Consider the following 21,727-nt stretch of genomic DNA (forward strand, 5'->3'; position numbering starts at 1 on the left):
GGCGCTAAGATCAGGGCAGAAAGACAGCGGACACATGATTGTACTTTTAAGACCACCACGATTCAATATGTATGTACACCGACGACCCAAGGTACTACTACCAACAGCAATATACCACAGTTTAACCACCACGACACGACACAGGACTCATGTATGCATGCATGCATGCAAAGGGTAGCCAGTAGATACACTGGTTTATTCATCCATCTTAAAACCACATAGAATCTAGAGATGCTGCCTTTCAATCTCACCGAGACCGGCTAGGGTATACAACCAATCAAACCTCACAATGCCAACTACTACTATTGCCCAAAGTTCCCAAGAAGGCGCTCCACCGCCGCATGGACATTCCCATTGGTAGCCAACAGCGCCCGGATGTTCTCCTGTGGGTCGAAGAAACCCATTTCTTGGAGTTGAGCTAGCTGTGTCGCGTAGCGCTCTTCCGGTGGCACTGTCAATTCAGAAACTAAACCGATGAGCAAGGTTCATGGACAATACACAATCGCACTATCAGACGGCGTTTCTTTCAATATTATTAAACAATGAAACACATACTAACCAGTCGGGATATTTGGGACACCACCCAGGCCACCGCCAGCTCCAAGCCCACTGAACATGCTCATCAAGCTGTTGAGGTTAACGTTGCCTAGCATCCAATACATTATTAGAAAAATAGCTAGATGTTTGTGTAATTACAGCTAAAAGTTTAAGCATGTTTTCACTTAACACGAGTTTGCAAGTAGAGTATAAGATTAAAAAAATCATTGACTTTGCATGAAAGAGTTGGATGAGGCATCTCATCAAGGATATAAAAAAGAAAGCACGGAATGAATATGTAACAAATCAGGAACGCAAAACTGTTTCCAAGTAGAGTTTGTTGATCGCCCAAAGGGTGTTAATTTATTATACAACCACGGTACAGACCCAAAAGGGGGGAAATCTCAGTGTGCTAGACAAAAACAGAACTCATGGAGAGCAATATAAAAAAGTGATGTTTAACTTATCAAAAGAATGTAAAGGAACACAACCATAAAAAATACAGATATATAGATTCAGGCAGGATGCTCATTAATGAATTATGCATATATCAATGCTAGGTAAGATAAGCCATTCAAATGGTAACTAGGTAATGAGCAAATTACCTGGAGTAGTGCCCGCTTGGGTCCGCTCCCTGAATCAAGCAAGAAAACAGATTCAACAAAGAGTGTATAGAGCAAGGCTTACCATATTAGCATCAACAACAACAACAAAGCCTTTTTTTTGTCATAAACATGAAAACAGATTCAACTATAAATGCCTACTCTCTTCATTTTAGGTTCAACAAGACGCAACAAGAAGCGCATTAGATAGGGGGGAATAAAAAACATCATGAACTAAGGAGGTCAAGTTGAGCTGAAGATACTTACTGGCCAGCAGCTTGTTGACCAAGCTGTGACGTCAATGCCTGCTGGAATGAAGCTAATTGCTACATAAAAGGAAAGCAATTTAGTTTATCATATAATCACATGCTGTGCACATACATATAGCAGTATAAATTTCACCTGCAATGTTTCAGGAGATGTCAACTGGCGAAGAAATTCTGGATTCTGAAACATTTCTCTCATTTGGGTATTTGATTCCATCATGTTACGTACATTCGGGTTCATGTTGAGCAACTACATGCAAGAAAACATTAGGAGTGGGCCAAAACATTAAGCACTCAGGCCAAAACATTAAGCACTCAGGCCAAAACATTATGCACTCAGGCCAAAACATTATGCACTATTCAAAAACAGAAATAGTTGAAGCTGTGTACCTGATTCATGGTCTGAGGATTAGACATAATGTTTTGCATCATTTGCATCATGGCAGGGTTTTGTAAAACCTGGTTCAATAAGGAAGCATCAGAGCCACCACCCAGCATACTTCCCAAATCTGCAGAACCCAACCCTCCTAGGCCACCGCTTGTGGCACTCCTTGCAGCAGCAGAAGGCCTTGCTGCTCCTTGTGCAGCCCCAGCTGTAGATTTAAGTCTTAGATAGCAAAACAGGACAAGAACAAATGCACATATGAACACCAAAAATATGGGAGTACCCAAACGGCCAAACCTACCATTTGCACCCCAGGGATTTGGGAGTGGATTAGTATTTGGAGCAGGAGCAGTAGTTGGTGCATCTCCAGTTGGATCTCTGGCTTGGTTAGACCCCTGGTTTCCTAGAAGAGCTGCAAATGGGTTTGCATTTGTGTCGCCCTCCCCAGCCATTGTGGTTGCATTCATAAATGGCTCTTGAACAGTTTCATACATGCGGCGCAGCATATTAAACCCTTCTGGAGAAGATTCAATGTTGCTCATGGCTCTATCTGTGTTCCGCATCATCTCTCTCATAAGTTCAGGATTCCTAGCTGCTTCAACAGTTTGGCGGAGAATGCTTGGATCATTCAGGACATGTGCCAGATCCGGATTACGGTCGACGAGCTCACGCATTTGAGGATTGTTCATAATTAAATCGCGTATCAGATCAGGGCTATTCATTATGTTTTGCATGGCTGGTGTATTCAATACTTCTCTCATTAAGTTGGGATTCTCAGTTAACTGTTGTTGCATCTGCTCTAATCCTGGAAGGCCAGAGCCAGATAAACCAAAAGCTCCACTGCCAGCAGTTCCTGTACTACCAAGACCTTGAAACAAGCCTCCAAGACCAGCTGGCGGGGTATTTGCAGGAGTCGTAGTTGAAGTCCCAAGGTTGGCTGCAGACGGGGCAGCCGATGTTGGTGGTGGTGCAGCACCACGCACCATATGGATGGTGTGATCGGCCTCCACACCTTCAAAAGCGAAGGAGAAAAAAGGCACCAGAATGAGAGTGATTCATAAAATTAGTAAGTTGTACTTCCATGCATTAACCAATCAAGGGTAGGTCCACTAATCCTGAAGCACATGGACAGGTAAGTTATAAGAATTAACAGTTCATTTGCGCTTCAAAAACTGTGTGTACCTACTGAAGTTCCTAGAATCAACCAACAGACTACTGACTGAACTCTATATAAGCAATCAGTCCTACACAACCACAAAGGGCATTTCTATATCCAAAGTTAGCATGTTCTGAAAGTGTTAGACTTAACTGGACAGGATCTCCAGTACTTACATTCACACACTAAAACAAGCAGATATAATGTGTCTCACATAGCTCAAGGCATGAACGGAACACAAAAATTCTTTTCCATAAATTGTCGCATACAGATAGTTGAATTTTTTTACTGGAGGTACCAGTCTAGCATGGGAAATTTGTCCATGTCTCGTTCCTTTTTATTACATGGAGTTAATGACAATTGCAAGGAATTTTCCAAATTATACATCTTATTTGTATGGCCAGTTGAAGTATGTTAGGATAGTAATGTATGTCAAGTTTACTCATACTTATCTAAAGGAACAAGCTAAACATATCATGTTGATGTTGTGACTTACATAAAAAATGCTAGCTTATTCAACTTTGCCAAGTACCAAACATGAACATGAATCAATGAAGGAATGGTTAAAAAAATACGGAGTACCTTTTTCATGAAGATCAAAACTACTTAACTACATGTACAAAAAGAAATCTACAGAACTGTAGATCTGACATGGTAATTTGCAGGTACAGATTAAAAGGCGAGGATGCACTAAAACTTTGAAGTAGTTTCCCATAGAATTTCTCTGTTTGATGAAGAGTGCCAGATGGATAATGCAATCAAAGATGGTTCCTATTGTTGTCGAAACACGATAAGACTTAATGCCATAATAGGAATAATAGCATTGTACCAGCTGAATGAAAACACGTTACATGTGGATGACAATGGTTGATAACATGTAACCCTAATAACAAGCACTTGAAAATCAATCTAAATACAGTTATGGGTGGCAACCTGAAAGCATTAATAATAGCATTCCTAGTGGCTAATCAGTGATTGCTAAGATGCTGTCATGCTGCAATCCAGCAAGATGTGTCGATTCGTGCATGCTTACTGGCTGTATACCACCCTACCGATGTATCACCACCTAGAATTTTGCTTACAAACGCAAGGTGCATACGTGCCGCTGGCACTTGCATGACATCGTATTGTCCGAAACTACATTTGCATAGAGGCATCATAACTGTGTTCATTTCACTTCTATAGCATCTGTTCATGCGGCTATGCCTCTTCACCATCATTCCGTCAACCAAGGAGGCAAGAACCCCCCCCCCCCCCAAAAAAAAAAAGTAGGGCACTACTTGTACACATCGTCAAAGGGGCTAAGCTGCATCTCACCCTCCTGCTAGCAAAACAAATATGGCAGGCAGCATCTAAGACACAGGCGCCACCCAAGGCAGACCAGCATAGCGCACGCATAGGAACTAACCAATCACACCATCAGCGACGCCAGATTAGGAAATCACAGCGAAGAACAAGCTTCTCAGGATGGGGGTAAGGGAGCACACGCACGCACCGTAGCTGGCTAGGGTCCGGTCGTCCTTCAAGATCCGGCCCTTGTAAATCAGCCGCTGCCGCGGCGCCGGCACGTTGCAGGTCCTGGCGAAGTCCACCTTGAACTCCCCGACGGTGTCGCCCAGGTCGGCCCACACCGAGAAATCGTTCCCCCTAGTGTCCCGGATGTACAGCGGTACCAGCGCGGCCACATCTGAGGCCGCTCCCGCAGGCTCGCTGCCCACCTCGCCCTCGCCGCCGCCCATGCCCCTAGCCCAAGGGTCGATCTGGCCGGCTTCCACCCAGATCCAGCCTGTGGAGTGGGAGAGGGGAGGGGTTTGTGTCGTGTTGTCTGTTGTGTGCGCGAGTTCGTCCATTCTCCTCTTTTCTCTCGCTTTTGTACGAGCGTTCGCTTCGCCAGATGAGCAAGAGTGGTTGTGGGGGAGATCTAAGCGAGGGCGTGTGGCATGGGATGGACGGTTGGGAACGCTTTGCGTGATGTGGGGTAGGTAGACCCCGCCGCGTGGAACAGGCTGTCAGGGTTGGTGTGAATGGGAGTGGAGAAGGTTCTAGTGTCAAGGCCCCGTCGCCGGAACACGTAGTCCGTCCTGTCCGGTAGTATGCATTGTGTGTCCGATACGTGTTGCTCCCTCGTTTTTGTCATTTGACACAGTACTGCTCTGCTCCCTAGTTGTTACGGTGCTAAGCTTTTGCATCGACTCATGGAAGAAGATGAAATTCCATCAACCGCTCCAGAAAAAAGAACTTCAAAAATAAGTGTGGAGAGTTGGAATTGCTTTTATCGCTCGGGCTTGCTAAATATCAGTCAACTGAGATTTAGCTGAGTCTCGGTCGACACACTTGAGCCGATGTTGCTGGTGGTGCAGCACCCCGCACCATATGGATGGTGTGATCGGTCTCCGCACCTTCAAAAGGGAAGGGGGAAAATGCACCAGAATGAGAGTGAATTTGTAAAATTAACAAGGTGTACTTCCATGCATCACCATCCATAATCCTGAAGCACATGGACAGGTAAGTTATTAGAATGATCACTTCGTTTGTGCTTCAAATCTGTGTGTACCTACTGAAGTTCCTAGAATCAAGCAACAGACTACTGACAGCAACTCTATATAAAGCAGTCGGTCCTACACAATCACAAAGGGCATTTCTATATCCAAAGTTAGCGTGTTCTGGAAGTGCTGACTTAACTGGACAGGATCTTCTGTACTTACATTTCACACACTAAAACACGCAGATATGATGTGGCTCCATATTGTTCTGTCATGACTTGTGACACATAGCTCAAAGGCATGAAAACAAAAAAAATCTTTCCAATAGATTGTCAAATAAAGATAGTTGGATTTTTTTTACTGGAGGTACCAGTCTGGCATGAGAAATTTGTCCACGTTTAGTTCCTTTTTATTGAATGGAGTTAATGACAATTGCAAGGAATTTTCCAAATTATACATATTCTTTGTATGGCCAGTTCAAGTATGTTAGGATAGCAATGTATGGCAAGTTTACTCATACTTGTCCAAAGGAACAAGCTAAACATGTCATGTTGATGTTGTGACTTGCAGCAAAAGTGCTAGCTTATTCAACTTTGCCAAGCACCAAACATGAACATGAAGCAATGAAGCAATGGTTAGAGAAAAAACCTTTTTCATGAAGATCAAAACTACTTAAATACATGTACAAAACGATATCTACAGAACAGTAGATCTGATATGGTAATTTGTAGGTACATATTAAAATAGGCGAGGATGCACTAAAACTTTGCAGTAGTTTCAAACAGAATTTCCTGTTTGATGAAGAGTACCACGTGGATAATGCAATAAAAGATGGTTTCTATTGTTGTCGAAACACGACAAGACTTTAATGCCATAATAGGAATAATAGCATCGTGCCGGCTGAATGAAAACACGTTACACGTGGATGACAATGGTTGATAACACGTAACCCTAATAACAAGCACTTGAAACCAATCTAAATACAGTTATGGGCGGGAACCCGAAAGCATTAACAATAGCCTTCCTAGTGGCTAAATCAGTGGCTGCTAAGGTGCTGTCATGCTGCAATCCAGCAAGATGAGTTGATTCGTGCATGCTTACTGTCTGTATGCCAGCACCTAGGATTTTTTTGCTTACCAACGCAAAGTGCAGACGTGACACTGGCACTTGCATGGCGCCATGGTGTCTGGAACTACATTCATGTGGAGGCATCAGAGCAGCGTTCATTTCACTTATATAGCATAATGTTCACTAAGGTGTGCTATCATTCAACGCCTGAGGCTACTTATTGGGCTATGCCTCTGCACCAATCCATCAACCAAGGAGGCAAGGACCACAGAAAATTATAAGACACCCATCGCATACATTCTCGAAAGTGCTAAGCTGCATCTCGCCCACCTCCTAGCAAAGCAAGTGAGGCGGGCATTGCATCCAACATAGAGGCACCACCATAAGCAGACCAACGCAGCGCAAGCATCAGACCTGACTAACCACATCATCAGCCACGCGGAATAGACTACAGGAAGTCGCGCCGAAGCCCAAGCTTCTCAGGGAGGGGGGGAGGGAGCGCACGCACGCACCGTAGCTGGCTAGGGTTTGGTCGTCCTTCAAGATCCGGCCCTTGTAGATCAGCCGCTGCTGCGGCGCGGGCACGTCGCAGCTCTCGGCGACGACCGCCTTGAACTCCCCGACGGTGGCGCCCAGGTCGGCCCGCACCGCGAACTTGTTCCCGCTGGTGCCGCGGATGTGCAGCGTCGCCTGCGCGGCCGCGGCCGCTCCCGCGGGCTCGCCGCCCGCCCCGCCCATGCCGCTGGCCCGAGGGTCGATCCGGCCGGCCTCCGCCCCGATCCGGTGTGTGGAGTGTGAGAGAGGGGGAGGGGGAGGGGTTTGTGGCTTGTGCCGTGCTGTGTGCGCGAGTTCGTCCGTCCGTCCGCCCGTTCCCCTCTTTTCTCTCGCTTTTGTACGAGCGTTCGCTTTGCCGGAGGAGGAAGAACGGCTGTGGGCTGAGGATCGGGCGGCGGAGAGGGGCCTTGAGGCGGGGACGGACGGCTGGGATCGCCTTGCGTGATGCGGGGTAGGTGGGCCCGGCCGCGTGGAGCGGGCTGTCAGGGTCGGTGCGGATAGGAGAGGGGAGAAGGTTCTAGTGTCAAGGCCCCCGTCGCCGGAAGACGTAGTCCGTTCCTGTCCGGTAGTACGCATTGTGTGTCCGATATGTGTTGCCCCCTCGTTTTTCTCGTTTGATGACACGGTGCTTCTGCTCCCACAGCGAGCGGAAGGTAATAAAAAGAACAAGCAGGTCCGTGGACCTCCTAGATGACTGCGAGCAGAAGGTGTGTCGCCGTCATCACCCCTCTCTCACCGGAGCCAGGTAAATCTTGTTGTAGTGACAGTCGGAAAAATTGTCGTGCTAAGGCCCCAAAGTACCAGCGCACCAGAGCAGCAGTCATCGTCGATGAAGAAAGTCATATATTGGAAGGATCAAAAATATAAACACCCAAACAAAAATGAACAAAAATCGGATCCAGACCGATCCGTCGAAACCAGCGCCGACCAAATCTCGTGAAATCCGACGAAGACACACCTCCACACACCCACCGACGAAACTAGATGCACCATCGGGATGGGGATATAACGTGGGAGACATTATTCGACATCGCTGACGGTGTTCTGCACTAGGGGGTGCAAACCACGTCGGCCTGCCAAGTCATGGGCCGGGCCGAGGACCCAACACAACCAAAGAATGGGCCATGTTTACCATGGTCCCGGCATGCTCAAGTTGGAATCCTCCGAAGACCTGGCGCACATTTCAAGGCATGTTCAAATCATCAGCAAGCTTATCAGTAGATGTAACCAACCTACATGTAACCCTAGATACTCCAGTCCTTGTATAAGCCGATAGGTTTAGTCCATAGGGCAAAGTTAGATACATTCATACAATATCTACATAGATCACCATGTACTTTGTAACCCATCACAATCAATAAAAACAGAAGCAGAACATAGGGTTTTACCTCTTTGAGAGGGTCCGAACCTAGATAAACATTGTGTCTCTTGTTCGTTTTGTTACCATCCAGCCGAGATCACCAATTTGGGACCCCTAACTTGAGATCTGCTGAATTTAGCTCCATCAATCACCGCCACCACACAGCCCTAACCAGGATGTTGAACCTAACAAGAATGAGAACAAGATCCCTCCCGCCAGCGGGCGAGGGGGTTGAGGTCCTCCGCACCTACATCACTCAAAGGCCATCAAAGATAAGAGCATCTACAGCCACATATGGCAAATCCGGCCCCTCAAACGCCCGCGGACGCGCCCGCAGCAGTGACCGGTGATACGTCTCCAACATATCTATAATTTTTGATTGTTCCATGCTGTTATATTATCAATCTTGAATGTTTTATAATCATTTTATATCATTTTTTGTACTAACCTATTGACATAGTGCCAAGTGTCACTTCCTGTTTTTTCCGTGTTTTTACATCGCAGAAAATCAATATCAGACGGAGTCCAAATGCCACAAAACTTTACGGAGATTTTTTATGGACCAGAAGGAACATGTTGTTGGGGAACGTAGTAATTTCAAAAAAAATCCTACGCACATGCAAGATCATGGTGATGCATAGCAACGAGAGGGGAGAGTGTGATCTACGTACCCTCGTAGACCGACAGCGGAAGCGTTATGACAACGCGGTTGATGTAGTCGTACGTCTTCACGGCCCGACCGATCAAGCACCGAAACTATGGCACCTCCGAGTTTTAGCACACGTTCAGCTCGATGACGATCCCCGGACTCTGATCCAGCAAAGTGTCGGGGAAGAGTTCCGTCAGCACGACGGCGTCGTGACGATCTTGATGTTCTACCGTCGCAGGGCTTCGCCTAAGCACCGCTACAATATTATCGAGGAGTATGGTGGAAGGGGGCACCGCACACGGCCAAGAAAACGATAACGTGGATCAACTTGTGTGTCTAGGGGTGCCCCCTGCCCCCGTATATAAAGGAGCAAGGGGAGGAGGCCGTCCGGCCCTAGGGCGCGCCAAGGAGGAGGAGTCCTCCTCCTAATAGGAGTAGGACTCCCCTCTTTCCTACTCCTACTAGGAAGGGGGAAAGGGAGAAGGAAAGGGGGGCACCGCCCCCCCCCCCCCTCTCCTAGTCCAATTCGGACCAGAGGGGGAGGGGCGCGCGGCCCACCCTGGCCGCCCCTTTCTCTCTCCACTAGGGCCCATAAGGCCCATTACTTCTCCCGGGGGGTTTCCGGTAACCCTCCGGCACTCCGGTTTTCTCCGAAATCACCCAGAACACTTCCGGTGTCCGAATATAGCCGTCCAATATATCAATCTTTATGTCTCGACCATTTCGAGACTCCTCGTCATGTTCGTGATCACATCCGGGACTCCGAACTAACTTCGGTACATCAAAACTCATAAACTCATAATATAACTATCATCGAAACCTAGAGTGTGCGGACCCTACAGGTTCAAGAACAATGTAGACATGACCGAGACACGTCTCCGGTCAATAACCAATAGCGGAACCTGGATGCTCATATTGGCTCCCACATATTCTACGAAGATCTTTATCGGTCAGACCGCATAACAACATACGTTGTTCCCTTTGTCATCGGTATGTTACTTGCCCGAGATTCGATCGTCGGTATCTCAATACCTAGTTCAATCTCGTTACCGGCAAGTCTCTTTACTCGTTTCGTAATACATCATCTCGCAACTAACTTATTAGTTGCAATGCTTGCAAGGCTTATGTGATGTGCATTACCGAGAGGGCCCAGAGATACCTCTCCGACAATCAGAGTGACAAATCCTAATCTCGAAATATGCCAACCCAACATTTACCTTTGGAGACACCTGTAGAGCTCCTTTATAATCACCCGGTTACGTTGTGACGTTTGGTAGCACACAAAGTGTTCCTCCGGCAAACGGGATTTGCATAATCTCATAGTCATAGGAACATGTATAAGTCATGAAGAAAGCAATAACAACATACTAAATGATCGGGTGCTAAGCTAATGGAATGGGTCATGTCAATCACATCATTCTCTTAATAATGTGATCCCATTAATCAGATAACAACTCTTTGTCTATGGTTAGGAAACATAACCATCTTTGATCAATGAGCTAGTCAAGTAGAGGCATACTAGTGACACTCTGTTTGTCTATGTATTCACACATGTATTATGTTTCCGGTTAATACAATTCTAGAATGAATAATAAACATTTATCATGAAATAAGGAAATAAATAATAACTTTATTATTGCCTCTAGGGCATATTTCCTTCAGTCTCCCACTTGCACTAGAGTCAATAATCTAGATCACATCACCATGTGATTAACATCGATAGTTCACATCATCATGTGATTAACACCCATAGTTGACATCGACATGTGACCAACACCCAAAGGGTTTACTAGAGTCAGTAATCTAGTTCACATCGCTATGTGATTAACACCCAAAGAGTACTAAGGTGTGATCATGTTTTGCTTGTGAGATAATTTTAGTCAACGGGTCTGTCACATTCAGATCCGTAAGTATTTTGCAAATTTCTATGTCAACAATGCTCTGCACGGAGCTACTCTAGCTAATTGCTCCCACTTTCAATATGTATCCAGATTGAGACTTAGAGTCATCTAGATCAGTGTCAAAACTTGCATCGACGTAACCCTTTACGATGAACCTTTTGTCACCTCCATAATCGAGAAACATATCCTTATTCCACTAAGGATAATTTTGACCGATGTCCAGTGATCTACTCCTAGATCACTATTGTACTCCCTTGCCAAAAATAGTGTAGGGTATACAATAGATCTGGTACACAACATGTCATACTTTATAGAACCTATGGCTGAGGCATAGGGAATGACTTTCATTCTCTTTCTATCTTTTGCCGTGGTCAGGCTTTGAGTCTTGCTCAACTTCACACCTTGTAACACAGGCAAGAATCCTTTCTTTGCTTGATCCATTTTGAACTTCTTCAAAACTTTGTCAAGGTATGTGCTTTGTGAAAGTCCAATTAAGCGTCTTGATCTATCTCTATAGATCTTAATGCCCAATATGTAAGCAGCTTCACCGAGGTCTTTCATTGAAAAACTCTTATTCAAGTATCCTTTTATGCCATCCAGAAATTCTATATCATTTTCGATTAGCAATATGGCATCCACATATAATATCAGAAATGCTACAGAGCTCCCACTCACTTTCTTGTAAATACAGGCTTCACCGCAAGTCTGTATAAAACTATATGCTTTGATCATCTCATCAAAGCGCATATTCCAACTCTGAGATGCTTGCACCAGTCCATAGATGGATCGCTGGAGCTTGCACATTTTGTTAGCACCTTTAGGATTTTCAAAACCTTTTGGTTGTATCATATACAACTCTTCTTTAATAAATCCAGTAAGGAATGCAGTTTTGTTTATCCATTTTGCGGATTTCGTAAAATGCGGCAATTGCTAACATGATTTGGACAGACTTAAGCATAGATACGAGTGAGAAACTCTCATCGTAGTCAACACCTTGTACTTGTCGAAAACCTTTTTGCGACAATTCTAGCTTTGTAGATAGTAACACTACTATCAGCGTCCGTCTTCCTCTTGAAGATCCATTTAATCTCAATGGCTCGCCGATCATTGGGCAAGTCAATCAAAGTCCATACTTTGTTCTCATACATGGATCTCATCTCAGATTTCATGGCCTCAAGCCATTTCGCGGAATCTGGGCTCATCATCGCTTCCTCATAGTTCGTAGGCTTGTCATGGTCAAGTAACATGACCTCCAGAACTGGATTACCGTACCACTCTGGTGCGGATCTCACTCCGGTTTACCTACGAGGTTCGGTAGTAACTTGATCTGAAGTTACATTATCATCATCATTAGCTTCCTCGCTAATCGGTCTAGTAGTCACAGGAACAGATTTCTGTGATGAACTACTTTCCAATAAGGGAGCAGGTACAGTTACCTCATCAAGTTCTACTTTCCTCCCACTCACTTCTTTCGAGAGAAACTCCTTCTCTAGAAAGGATCCATTCTCAGCAATGAATAACTTGCCTTTTGGATCTGTGATAGAAGGTAGGGGTGGGCATTCGGTATAAACCGAATTTTTGGTTTCTACCATTCGGTTTTTATTCAAATTCGGTTTGCAAAACTAGAAACCGAAAATGCCAACATAAATCAGAAAACCGAAAATTCGGTTAACCGACTGATTCGGTACGGTATTCGGTTAATACCGATTGTACCTTGCCTTTATAGACTGTGGTCAGAGTACCCTCTAATATAGCCGCAAGTCTCCACGTTTTCTCAGCAGCCAGGCGATGTGGGACTAAAGTCTTGCCGGCCGGACGCTCGCACACACACTGCTTTTTTAGCGAAGAGTTACATGGGTTGGGAGATGCTATGCACAAGAAAATTGGGCCTTCATAGTACCACGTACGTGTGGTCAGCCCAAGCGAGTGCGGCCACACGTGATTGTGGGACTCGCGAGCGGCCGTAGCCTGGCTACGTCGTTTCTTTTTGTTGTTAGCTACATGGGCACCAAGAAGGCAGGCTTTGTTCTGTTCTTTGAGGTTACTTCGGTTTTTGTTTCGGTGATTCCGTATAAAACCGAACCTGCCGAATTTAATTCGGTTAATACAACTAGAAACCGAAATTTCCTGTAGCAGCAAGAAAAACCATAAATTCGGTTTTTTCGGTATCGGCTTCGGTTCGGTCTTCGGTTCGTCGGTTTTTATGCCCACCCCTAATAGAAGGTGTACCCAACAGTCTCCTTTGGGTATCCTATGAAGACATATTTGTCCGATTTGGGTTTGAGCTTATCAGGATGAAACTTTTTCATATAAGCATCACAACCCCAAACTTTAAGAAACGACAACTTTGGTTTCTTGCCAAACCACAGTTCAGATTGTGTCATCTCAACAGATTTAGATGCTGCCCTATTTAACGTGAATGCAGCTGTCTCTAATGCATAACCCCAAAACTATAGTGGTAAATCGGTAAGAAACATCATAGATTGCACTATATCCAATAAAGTATGGTTATGACGTTCGAACACACCATTATGCTGTGGTGTTCCAGGTGGCATGAATTTGTGAAACTATTCCACATAGTTTTAATTGAAGACCAAACTCATAACTCAAATATTTTACTTCTGCGATCATATCGTAGAAACTTTTATTTTTGTTACGATAATTCTCCACTTCACTCTGAAATTCTTTGAACTTTTCAAATATTTCAGACTTGTGTTTCATCAAGTAGATATACTCATATCTGCTCAAATCATCTATGAAGATTAGAAAATAATGATACTTGCCGCGAGCCTTAATACTCATTGGACCGCATACATCAGTATGTATTATTTCCAATAAGTTTGTTGCTCGCTCCATTGTTCCGGAGAATGGAGTCTTAGTCATCTTGCTCAAGAGACATAGTTCGCAAGCATCAAGTGATTCATAATCAAGTGATTCCAAAATCCCATCAGCATGGAGTTTCTTCATGCGCTTTACACCAATATGACTTAAACGGCAGTGCCACAAATAAGTTGCACTATCATTATTAACTTTGCATCTTTTGGCTTCAATATTATGAATATGTGTATCACTACGATCAAGATCCAATGAACTATTTTCATTGGGTGTGTAACCATATAAGGTTTTATTCATGTAAACAGAACAACATTTTATTCTCTTACTTAAATGAATAATTGTATTACAATAAACATGATCAAATCATATTCATGCTCAATGCAAACACCAAATAACACGTATTTAGGTTCAACACTAACCCCGAAAGTATAGGGAGTGTGCGATGATGATCATATCAATCTTGGAACCACTTCCAACACACATCGTCACTTCACCCTTAACTAGTCTCTGTTTATTCTGCAACTCCCGTTTCGAGTTACTAATCTTAGCAACTGAACTAGTATCAAATACTGAGGGGTTGCTATAAACACTATTAAAGTACACATCAATAACATGTATATCAAATATACTTATGTTCACTTTGCCATCCTTCTTATCCGCCAATCACTTGGGGTAGTTCCGCTTCCAGTGACCAGTCCCTTTGAAGTAGAAGCACTTAGTCTCAGGCTTAGGACCAGACTTGGGCTTCTTCACTTGAGCAGCAACTTGCTTGCCGTTCTTCTTGAAATTCCCCTTCTTCCCTTTGCCCTTTTCTTGAAACTAGTGGTCTTGTCTACTATCAACACTTGATATTTTTCTTGATTTCTACCTTCGTCGATTTCAGCATTACGAAGAGCTTGGGGATCGTTTCCGTTTATCCCTTGCATATCATAGTTCATCACGAAGTTCTACTAACTTGGTGATGGTGACTAGAGAATTCTGTCAATCACTATTTTATCTGGAAGATTAACTCCCACTTGTTTCAAGCGATTGTAGTACCCAGACAATCTGAGCACATGCTCACTGCTTGAGCTATTCTCCTCCATCTTTTAGCTATAGAACTTGTTGGAGACTTCATATCTCTTAACTCGGGTATTTGCTTGAAATATTAACTTCAACTCCTGGAACATCTCATATGGTCCATGACGTTCAAAACGTCTTTGAAGTCCCGATTCTAAGCCGTTAAGCATGGTGCACTAAACTATCAAGTAGTCATCATATTGAGCTAGCCAAATGTTCATAACGTCTACATCTGATCCTGCAATAGGTCTGTCACCTAGTGGTGCATCAAGGACATAATTCTTCTGTGCAGCAATGAGGATAAACCTCAGATCACGGATCCAATCCACATCATTGCTACTAACATCTTTCAACACAATTTTCTCTAGGAACATATCAAAATAAACATATGAAAGCAACAACGCGAGCTATTGATCTACAACATAGATATGCTAATACTACCAGGACTAAGTTCATGATAAATTAAAGTTCAATTAATCATATTACTTAAGAACTCCCACTTAGATAGACATCCCTCTAATCCTCTAAGTGATCACGTGATCCAAATCAACTAAACCATGTCCGATCATCACGTGAGATGGAGTAGCTTCATTGGTGAACATCACTATGTTGATCATATCTACTATATGATTCACGCTCAACCTTTCGGTCTCCATGTCCCGAGGCCATATCTGTTATATGCTAGGCTCGTCAAGTTTAACCTGAGTATTCCGCATGTGCAACTGTTTTGCACCCATTGTATTTGAACGTAGAGCCTATCACACCCGATCATCACGTGGTGTCTCAGCAGAAGAACTTTCGCAACGGTGCATACTCAGGGAGAACACTTCTTGATAATTAGCGAGAGATCATCTTAAAATGCTACCGTCGAACTAAGAAAAATAAGATGTATAAAAGATAAACATCACATGCAATCAAAATATGTGACATGATATGGCCATCATCATCTTGTGCCTTTGATCTCTATCTCCAAAGTATCGTCATGATTTCCATCATCACCGGCATGACACCATGATCTCCATCATCTTGATCTATATCAATGTGTCATCACACGGTCGTCTCGCCAACTACTGCTCTTGCAACTATTGCTATCGCATCGCGATAAAGTAAAGCAATTATTTGGCGCTTGCATATTATGCAATAGAGAGACAACCATAAGGCTTTTGCTAGTTGCCGATAACTTCAACAAAACATGATTATCTCATACAACAACTTATATCTCATCACGTCTTGACCATATCACATCACAACATGCCCTGCAAAAACTAGTTAGACGTCCTCTACTTTGTTGTTGCAAGTTTTACGTGGCTGCTACGGGCTTAGCAAGAACCGTTCTTACCTACGCATCAAAACCACAACGATAGTTTGTCAAGTTGGTGCTGTTTTAACCTTCGCAAGGACCGGGCATAGCCACACTCGGTTCAATTAAAGTTGGAGAAACTGACACCCGCCAGCCACCTGTGTGCAAATCACGTCGGTAGAACCAGTCTCGCGTAAGCGTACGCGTAATGTCGGTCCGGGCCGCTTCATCCAACAATACTGCTGAACCAAAGTATGACATGCTGGTAAGCAGTATGACTTATATCGCCCACAACTCACTTGTGTTCTACTCGTGCACAACATCAACGCATAAAACCTAGCTCTGATACCACTGTTGGGGAACGTAGTAATTTCAAAAAAATTCCTACGCACACGCAAGATCATGGTGATGCATAGCAATGAGAGGGGAGAGTGTGATCTACGTACCCTTGTAGACCGACAGCGGAAGCATTATGACAACGCGGTTGATGTAGTCGTGCGTCTTCACGGCCCGACCGATCAAGCTCTGAAACTACGGCACCTCCGATTTTTAGCACACGTTCAGCTCGATGACGATCCCCGGACTCCGATCCAGCAAAGTGTCAGAGAAGAGTTTCGTCAGCACGACGGCGTGGTGACGATCTTGATGTTCTACCATCGCAGGGCTTCGCCTAAGCACCGCTACAATATTATCGAGGAGTATGGTGGAAGGGGGCACCGCACACGGCTAAGAAAACGATCACGTGGATCAACTTGTGTGTCTAGGGTTGCCCCCTGGCCCCGTATATAAAGGAGCAAGGGGAGGAGGCCGGCCGGCCCTAGGGTGCGCCAAGGAGGAGGAGTCCTCCTCCTAGTAGGAGTAGGACTCCCCTCTTTCCTACTCCTACTAGGAGGGGAAAAGGAAGGGGGAGAGGGAGAAGGGAAGGGGGGCGCCGCCCCCCTCTCCTAGTCCAATTCGGACCAGAGGGGGAGGGGGCGTGCGGCCCACCCTGGCCACCCCTCTCTCTCTCCACTAGGGCCCGTAAGGCCCATTACTTCTCTCGGGGGGTTTCCGGTAACCCTCCGGCACTCCGGTTTTCTCTGAAATCACCCGGAACACTTCCGGTGTCCGAATATAGCCGTCCAATATATCAATCTTTATGTCTCGACCATTTTGAGACTCCTCGTCATGTCCGTGATTACATCCGGGACTCCGAACTAACTTCGGTACATCAAAACTCATAAACTCATAATATAACTGTCATCGAAACCTACAGTGTGTGGACCCTACGGGTTCGAGAACAATGTAGACATGACCGAGACACGTTTCCGGTCAATAACCAATAGCGGAACCTGGATGCTCATATTGGCTCCCACATATTGTATGAAGATCTTTATCAGTCAGACCGCATAACAACATACGTTGTTCCCTTTGTCATCGGTATGTTACTTGCCCGAGATTCGATCGTGGTATCTCAATACCTAGTTCAATCTCGTTACCGGCAAGTCTCTTTACTCGTTTCGTAATACATCATCTCGCAACTAACTTATTAGTTGCAATGCTTGCAAAGCTTATGTGATGTGTATTACCGAGAGGGCCCAGAGATACCTCTCCGACAATCGGAGTGACAAATCCTAATCTCGAAATATGCCAACCCAACATTTACCTTTGGAGACACCTGTAGAGCTCCTTTATAATCACCCAGTTACGTTGTGATGTTTGGTAGCACACAAAGTGTTCCTCCGGCAAACGGGAGTTGCATAATCTCATAGTCATAGGAACATGTATAAGTCATGAAGAAAGCAATAGCAACATACTAAACGATCGGGTGCTAAGCTAATGGAATGGGTCATGTCAATCACATCATTCTCTTAATAATGTGATCCCGTTAATCAAATAACAACTCTTTGTCTATGGTTAGGAAACATAACCATCTTCGATCAACGAGCTAGTCAAGTAGAGGCATACTAGTGACACTCTGTTTGTCTATGTATTCACACATGTATTATGTTTCCGGTTAATACAATTCTAGTATGAATAATAAACATTTATCATGAAATAAGGAAATAAATAATAACTTTATTATTGCCTCTAGGGCATATTTCCTTCACATGATGGGCCCTGGTTGCACCTGGGGGAATCCTGAGGAGGGGACAGCCCACCAGGGCACGCCAGGAGGCCCAGGCGCACCCTGGTGGGTTGTGTCCACCTCGGGTGCCCCCCGAACCGCCTCTTTTCTCTATAAATACCCCAAAAATCCCAGAAACATAGGGGAGTCGATGAAATATTCATCTAACCGCTGCAGAGTCCAGAACCACCAAATCCAATCTAGACACCATCTCGGATGGGGTTCACCACCTCCATTGGTGCCTCTCCGATGATGCGTGAGTAGTTCTTTGTAGACCTTCGGCTCCGTAGTTAGTAGCTAGATGGCTTCATCTCTCTCTCTCTTGATTCTCAATACAATGGTCTCTTGGAGATCCATATGATGCAACTCTTTTGCGGTGTGTTTGTTGGGATCGATGAACTTTGAGTTTATGATCAGATCTATCTTTATATATCCACGAAAGTTATTTGAGTTTCTTTGATCTCTTACATGCATGATTACTTATAGCCTCGTATTTCTTCTCCGATATTTGGGTTTTATTTTCCCAACTTGATCTATTTATCTTGCAATGGAAAGATGTGCTTTGTAGTGGGTTCGATCTTACGGTGCTTGATCCCAGTGACAGAAAGGGAAACAACACGTGTGTATCGTTGCTACTAAGGATAAAATGATGGGATCTATCTCTACATAGATAGATCTTGTCTACATCATGTCATCGTTCTTATTGCATTACTCCGTTTCTCCATGAACCTAATACACTAGATGCATGCTGGATAGCGGTTGATGTGTGGAGTAATAATAGTAGATGCAGGCAGGAGTCGGTCTACTAATCTTGGACGTGATGCCTATGTAATGATCATTGCCTGGATATCGTCACAATTATTTGAGGTTTATCAATTGCCCAACAGTAATTTGTTTACCCACGGTTTGCTATTTTTCTTGAGAGAAGCCACTAGTGAAACCTACGGCCCCCGGGTCTTCTTTCTCATTTATTTGCCTTTGCGATCTACTTTTCTCTTGCATTTATTTTCAGATCTATTAATCAAAAAACCCAAAAATACTTTGCTGCACTTTATTTTATTTGCGATATATTTATTTAATCTATTACAACTTTCTCGCGCCACGCACCAATTTTTGGCACCGTTACCCGAAAGGGATTGACAACCCCTTTAACACGATGGGTTGCGAGGATTTGTTATCTGTGTGCAGGGACTGCTTATGTTGTGTTGCTTGGTTCTCCTACTGGTTCGATAACCTTGGTTTCATATCTAAGGGAAATACCTACTGCCGTTGTGCTGCATCATCCCTTCCTCTTTGGGGAAATACCGACGTAGCTTCAAGCGACATCAACCGGGCACACCTCAAATTTCATTTGTTGCATCTGCACATCTCATACTCGATTCTTATATCCATACAAAGACATGCAAAAGGAAAGAAACCTATATACTACGTCGATCCTAGCTACTCCTCGTCGGAGATCACGATGATCTCCGTGCCCGGCTCCGGCAGCATGGGCGGCAGCTGCAGCTCCGACTCCTCCGGCTGCTCCGCTCCGGCCTCCTCCGCCTCTATCTTCGCGTCGAGCTCGGTGAAGAGCACATCAAACTCTGTTTGCTCCCGTCGTAGGAACGCCCGATTGGCCTCCACATAGGCCTCATCCTGGATGGACTCCAGGATGGCCTACTGCTCGGCCATCTCGTCAGACTGGGCGACGACAAACTCCACCTCCGCCTGCTCCATGTTGAAGCCGGCACCTGCTGGTCTGCCTCCTCCACCTCCATCGAAGCCATCTCCTCCTCCTCCTCCTCCTCTTCCCCCGGCTCCTCCTCCTCCGGCTTCGGCGAGTTCAGAGCCAGCTCGACAGTGATGCGGGCGGCGTGCGTGGCTTCCCTCGCCCGGATCTGCTGCTGGGTCTCGTAGCGGCGTGATACGTTGCTACCTCTTGAGCATGTGTTGGTTTTCCCTTGAAGAGGAAAGGGTGGTGCAACAAAGTAGCATAAGTATTTCACTCAGTTTTTGAGAACCAAGGTATCAATCCAGTATGAGACTACACGCAAGTCGCCTAGTAGCTGCACAAACAAATAAGAACCTTGCAACCAACGCGATAAAGGGGTTTTCACTCCCTTCACAGCCACTTGCAAAAGTGAGATCTAATAAAGATAATAAGATAAATATTTTTGGTATTTTTATTGTATAGATTGGACAATAAAGATTGCAAAATAAACAGCGACAGAAATAGCTAGTTGACGGGAAATTAATATGATGTAAAGTAGACCCGGGGCCATAGGTTTCTGAAAGTGCAACTATCCCTAGGTGGTTTTGGTAATTCCTAACAACATATAGCTCATTGAGATAATGCTATTTCAAGATTAATATCTCAGGAAAGCTCAATGATTGGCATGGCATGGATGAGAAAAGTGGACCCCTCAAAATGCTAAGGACAAAGGATTGGCTCAAGCTCAAAGCTCAAGACTCTACATTTTCTATTTTAGTGATCCAAGATCACATTGAGTCTATAGGAAAAACCAATACTATCAAGGAGGGATGAGGTGTTTCTTATTGAGGTTCTTGCTCAAAATGCTTAGTGATATGCTCCAAAACCCTCAACTACTTTCTCACATCCACATATGACCTAAACCAAAAGTCAAATTCGGCCCCACTGATTCTTCTTATCCGGCGCCACCGAGTTTCAAATGTCTTAGCCACTGCCACAAACCCTAGGCAAATCGGTCTCACCGATAGGGATCTCGGTCTCACCGAGATGGGGTTGTAATCTCTCTGTTTCCCTTCATAACATTTCGGTCTCACCGAGATGAGAGATCGGTCCCACCGAGATTGCAATGTAAACTCTCTGTTTTCCCTTTGTAACGTTTCGGTCTCACCGAAATGAGCGATCGGTCCCATCGAGTTTACTTGACCAACTCTCTGGCTAGCTTATTACCAAAATTAGTCTCACCGAGTTTGTGTAATCGGTCTCATCGATATTACGTTATGCCCTAACCCTAATCATATCGGTCCTACCGAGTTGCATGTCGGTCCCACTGAAAACCCTAACGGTCACTAGCTTTGCTGAATCGGTCCGACCGAGTTTAATCATTCGGTCTCACCGAGTTTGGGAAGTTATGTGTAACGGTTAGATTTTGTGTGGATGCTATAAATACCCCTCCACCTCCTCTTCATTCGTAGAGAGAGCCATCAGAACAAACCTACACTTCCAACCTATATTTTCTGAAAGAGAACCACCTACACTTGTGTTGAGACCAAGATATTCCATTCCTACCATATGAATCTTGATCTCTAGCCTTCCCCAAGTTGCTTTCCACTCAAATATTCTTTCCACCAAATCCATATCCTGTGAGAGAGAGTTGAGTGTTGGGGAGACTATCATTTGAAGCACAAGAGCAAGGAGTTCATCATCAACACGCCATTTGTTACTTCTTGGAGAGTGGTGTCTCCTAGATTGGCTAGGTGTCACTTGGGAGCCT

At 44.7% G+C, this 21,727-nt stretch overlaps 1 protein-coding gene across 2 annotated transcripts; it reads right to left on the minus strand.

Moving 5' to 3' along the window:
* Positions 1-22: 22 nt before the first annotated feature.
* Positions 23-7,402, minus strand: LOC123105809 (ubiquitin domain-containing protein DSK2a). 2 transcript variants are annotated; one of them, XM_044527960.1, is made up of 8 exons: positions 7,010-7,402; positions 2,092-2,802; positions 1,796-1,998; positions 1,542-1,655; positions 1,407-1,465; positions 1,143-1,171; positions 560-646; positions 23-451 (listed from the first exon to the last, which is right to left on the minus strand). In XM_044527960.1, exons 1-8 carry the CDS (start codon positions 7,233-7,235, stop codon positions 303-305), a joined length of 1,578 nt encoding a protein of 525 aa, XP_044383895.1. In that variant the 5' UTR covers positions 7,236-7,402; the 3' UTR covers positions 23-302. The 2 variants fall into 2 exon arrangements, with proteins under 2 accessions (XP_044383895.1, XP_044383894.1); XM_044527959.1 differs by lacking the exon at positions 7,010-7,402 and adding an exon at positions 4,442-5,165.
* Between the last annotated feature and the right edge of the window lie 14,325 nt (positions 7,403-21,727).

The sequence above is a fragment of the Triticum aestivum genome, chromosome 5A (genome assembly GCF_018294505.1).
Source record: "Triticum aestivum cultivar Chinese Spring chromosome 5A, IWGSC CS RefSeq v2.1, whole genome shotgun sequence".
In the NCBI taxonomy this organism is placed as follows: Eukaryota; Viridiplantae; Streptophyta; class Magnoliopsida; order Poales; family Poaceae; genus Triticum; species Triticum aestivum.

What these genes read in the sequence shown, in the direction of transcription:
- LOC123105809 (XM_044527959.1), bottom strand. Translation starts at nt 4,796, where the DNA reads ATGGACGAACTCGCGCACACAACAGACAACACGACACAAACCCCTCCC. An exon ending in AAATCCCTGGGGTGCAAATG is followed by an intron (nt 1,999 to 2,091) that starts GTAGGTTTGGCC and finishes TTAAATCTACAG; the next exon opens with CTGGGGCTGCACAAGGAGCA. An exon ending in CATCTCCTGAAACATTGCAG is followed by an intron (nt 1,466 to 1,541) that starts GTGAAATTTATA and finishes CCTTTTATGTAG; the next exon opens with CAATTAGCTTCATTCCAGCA.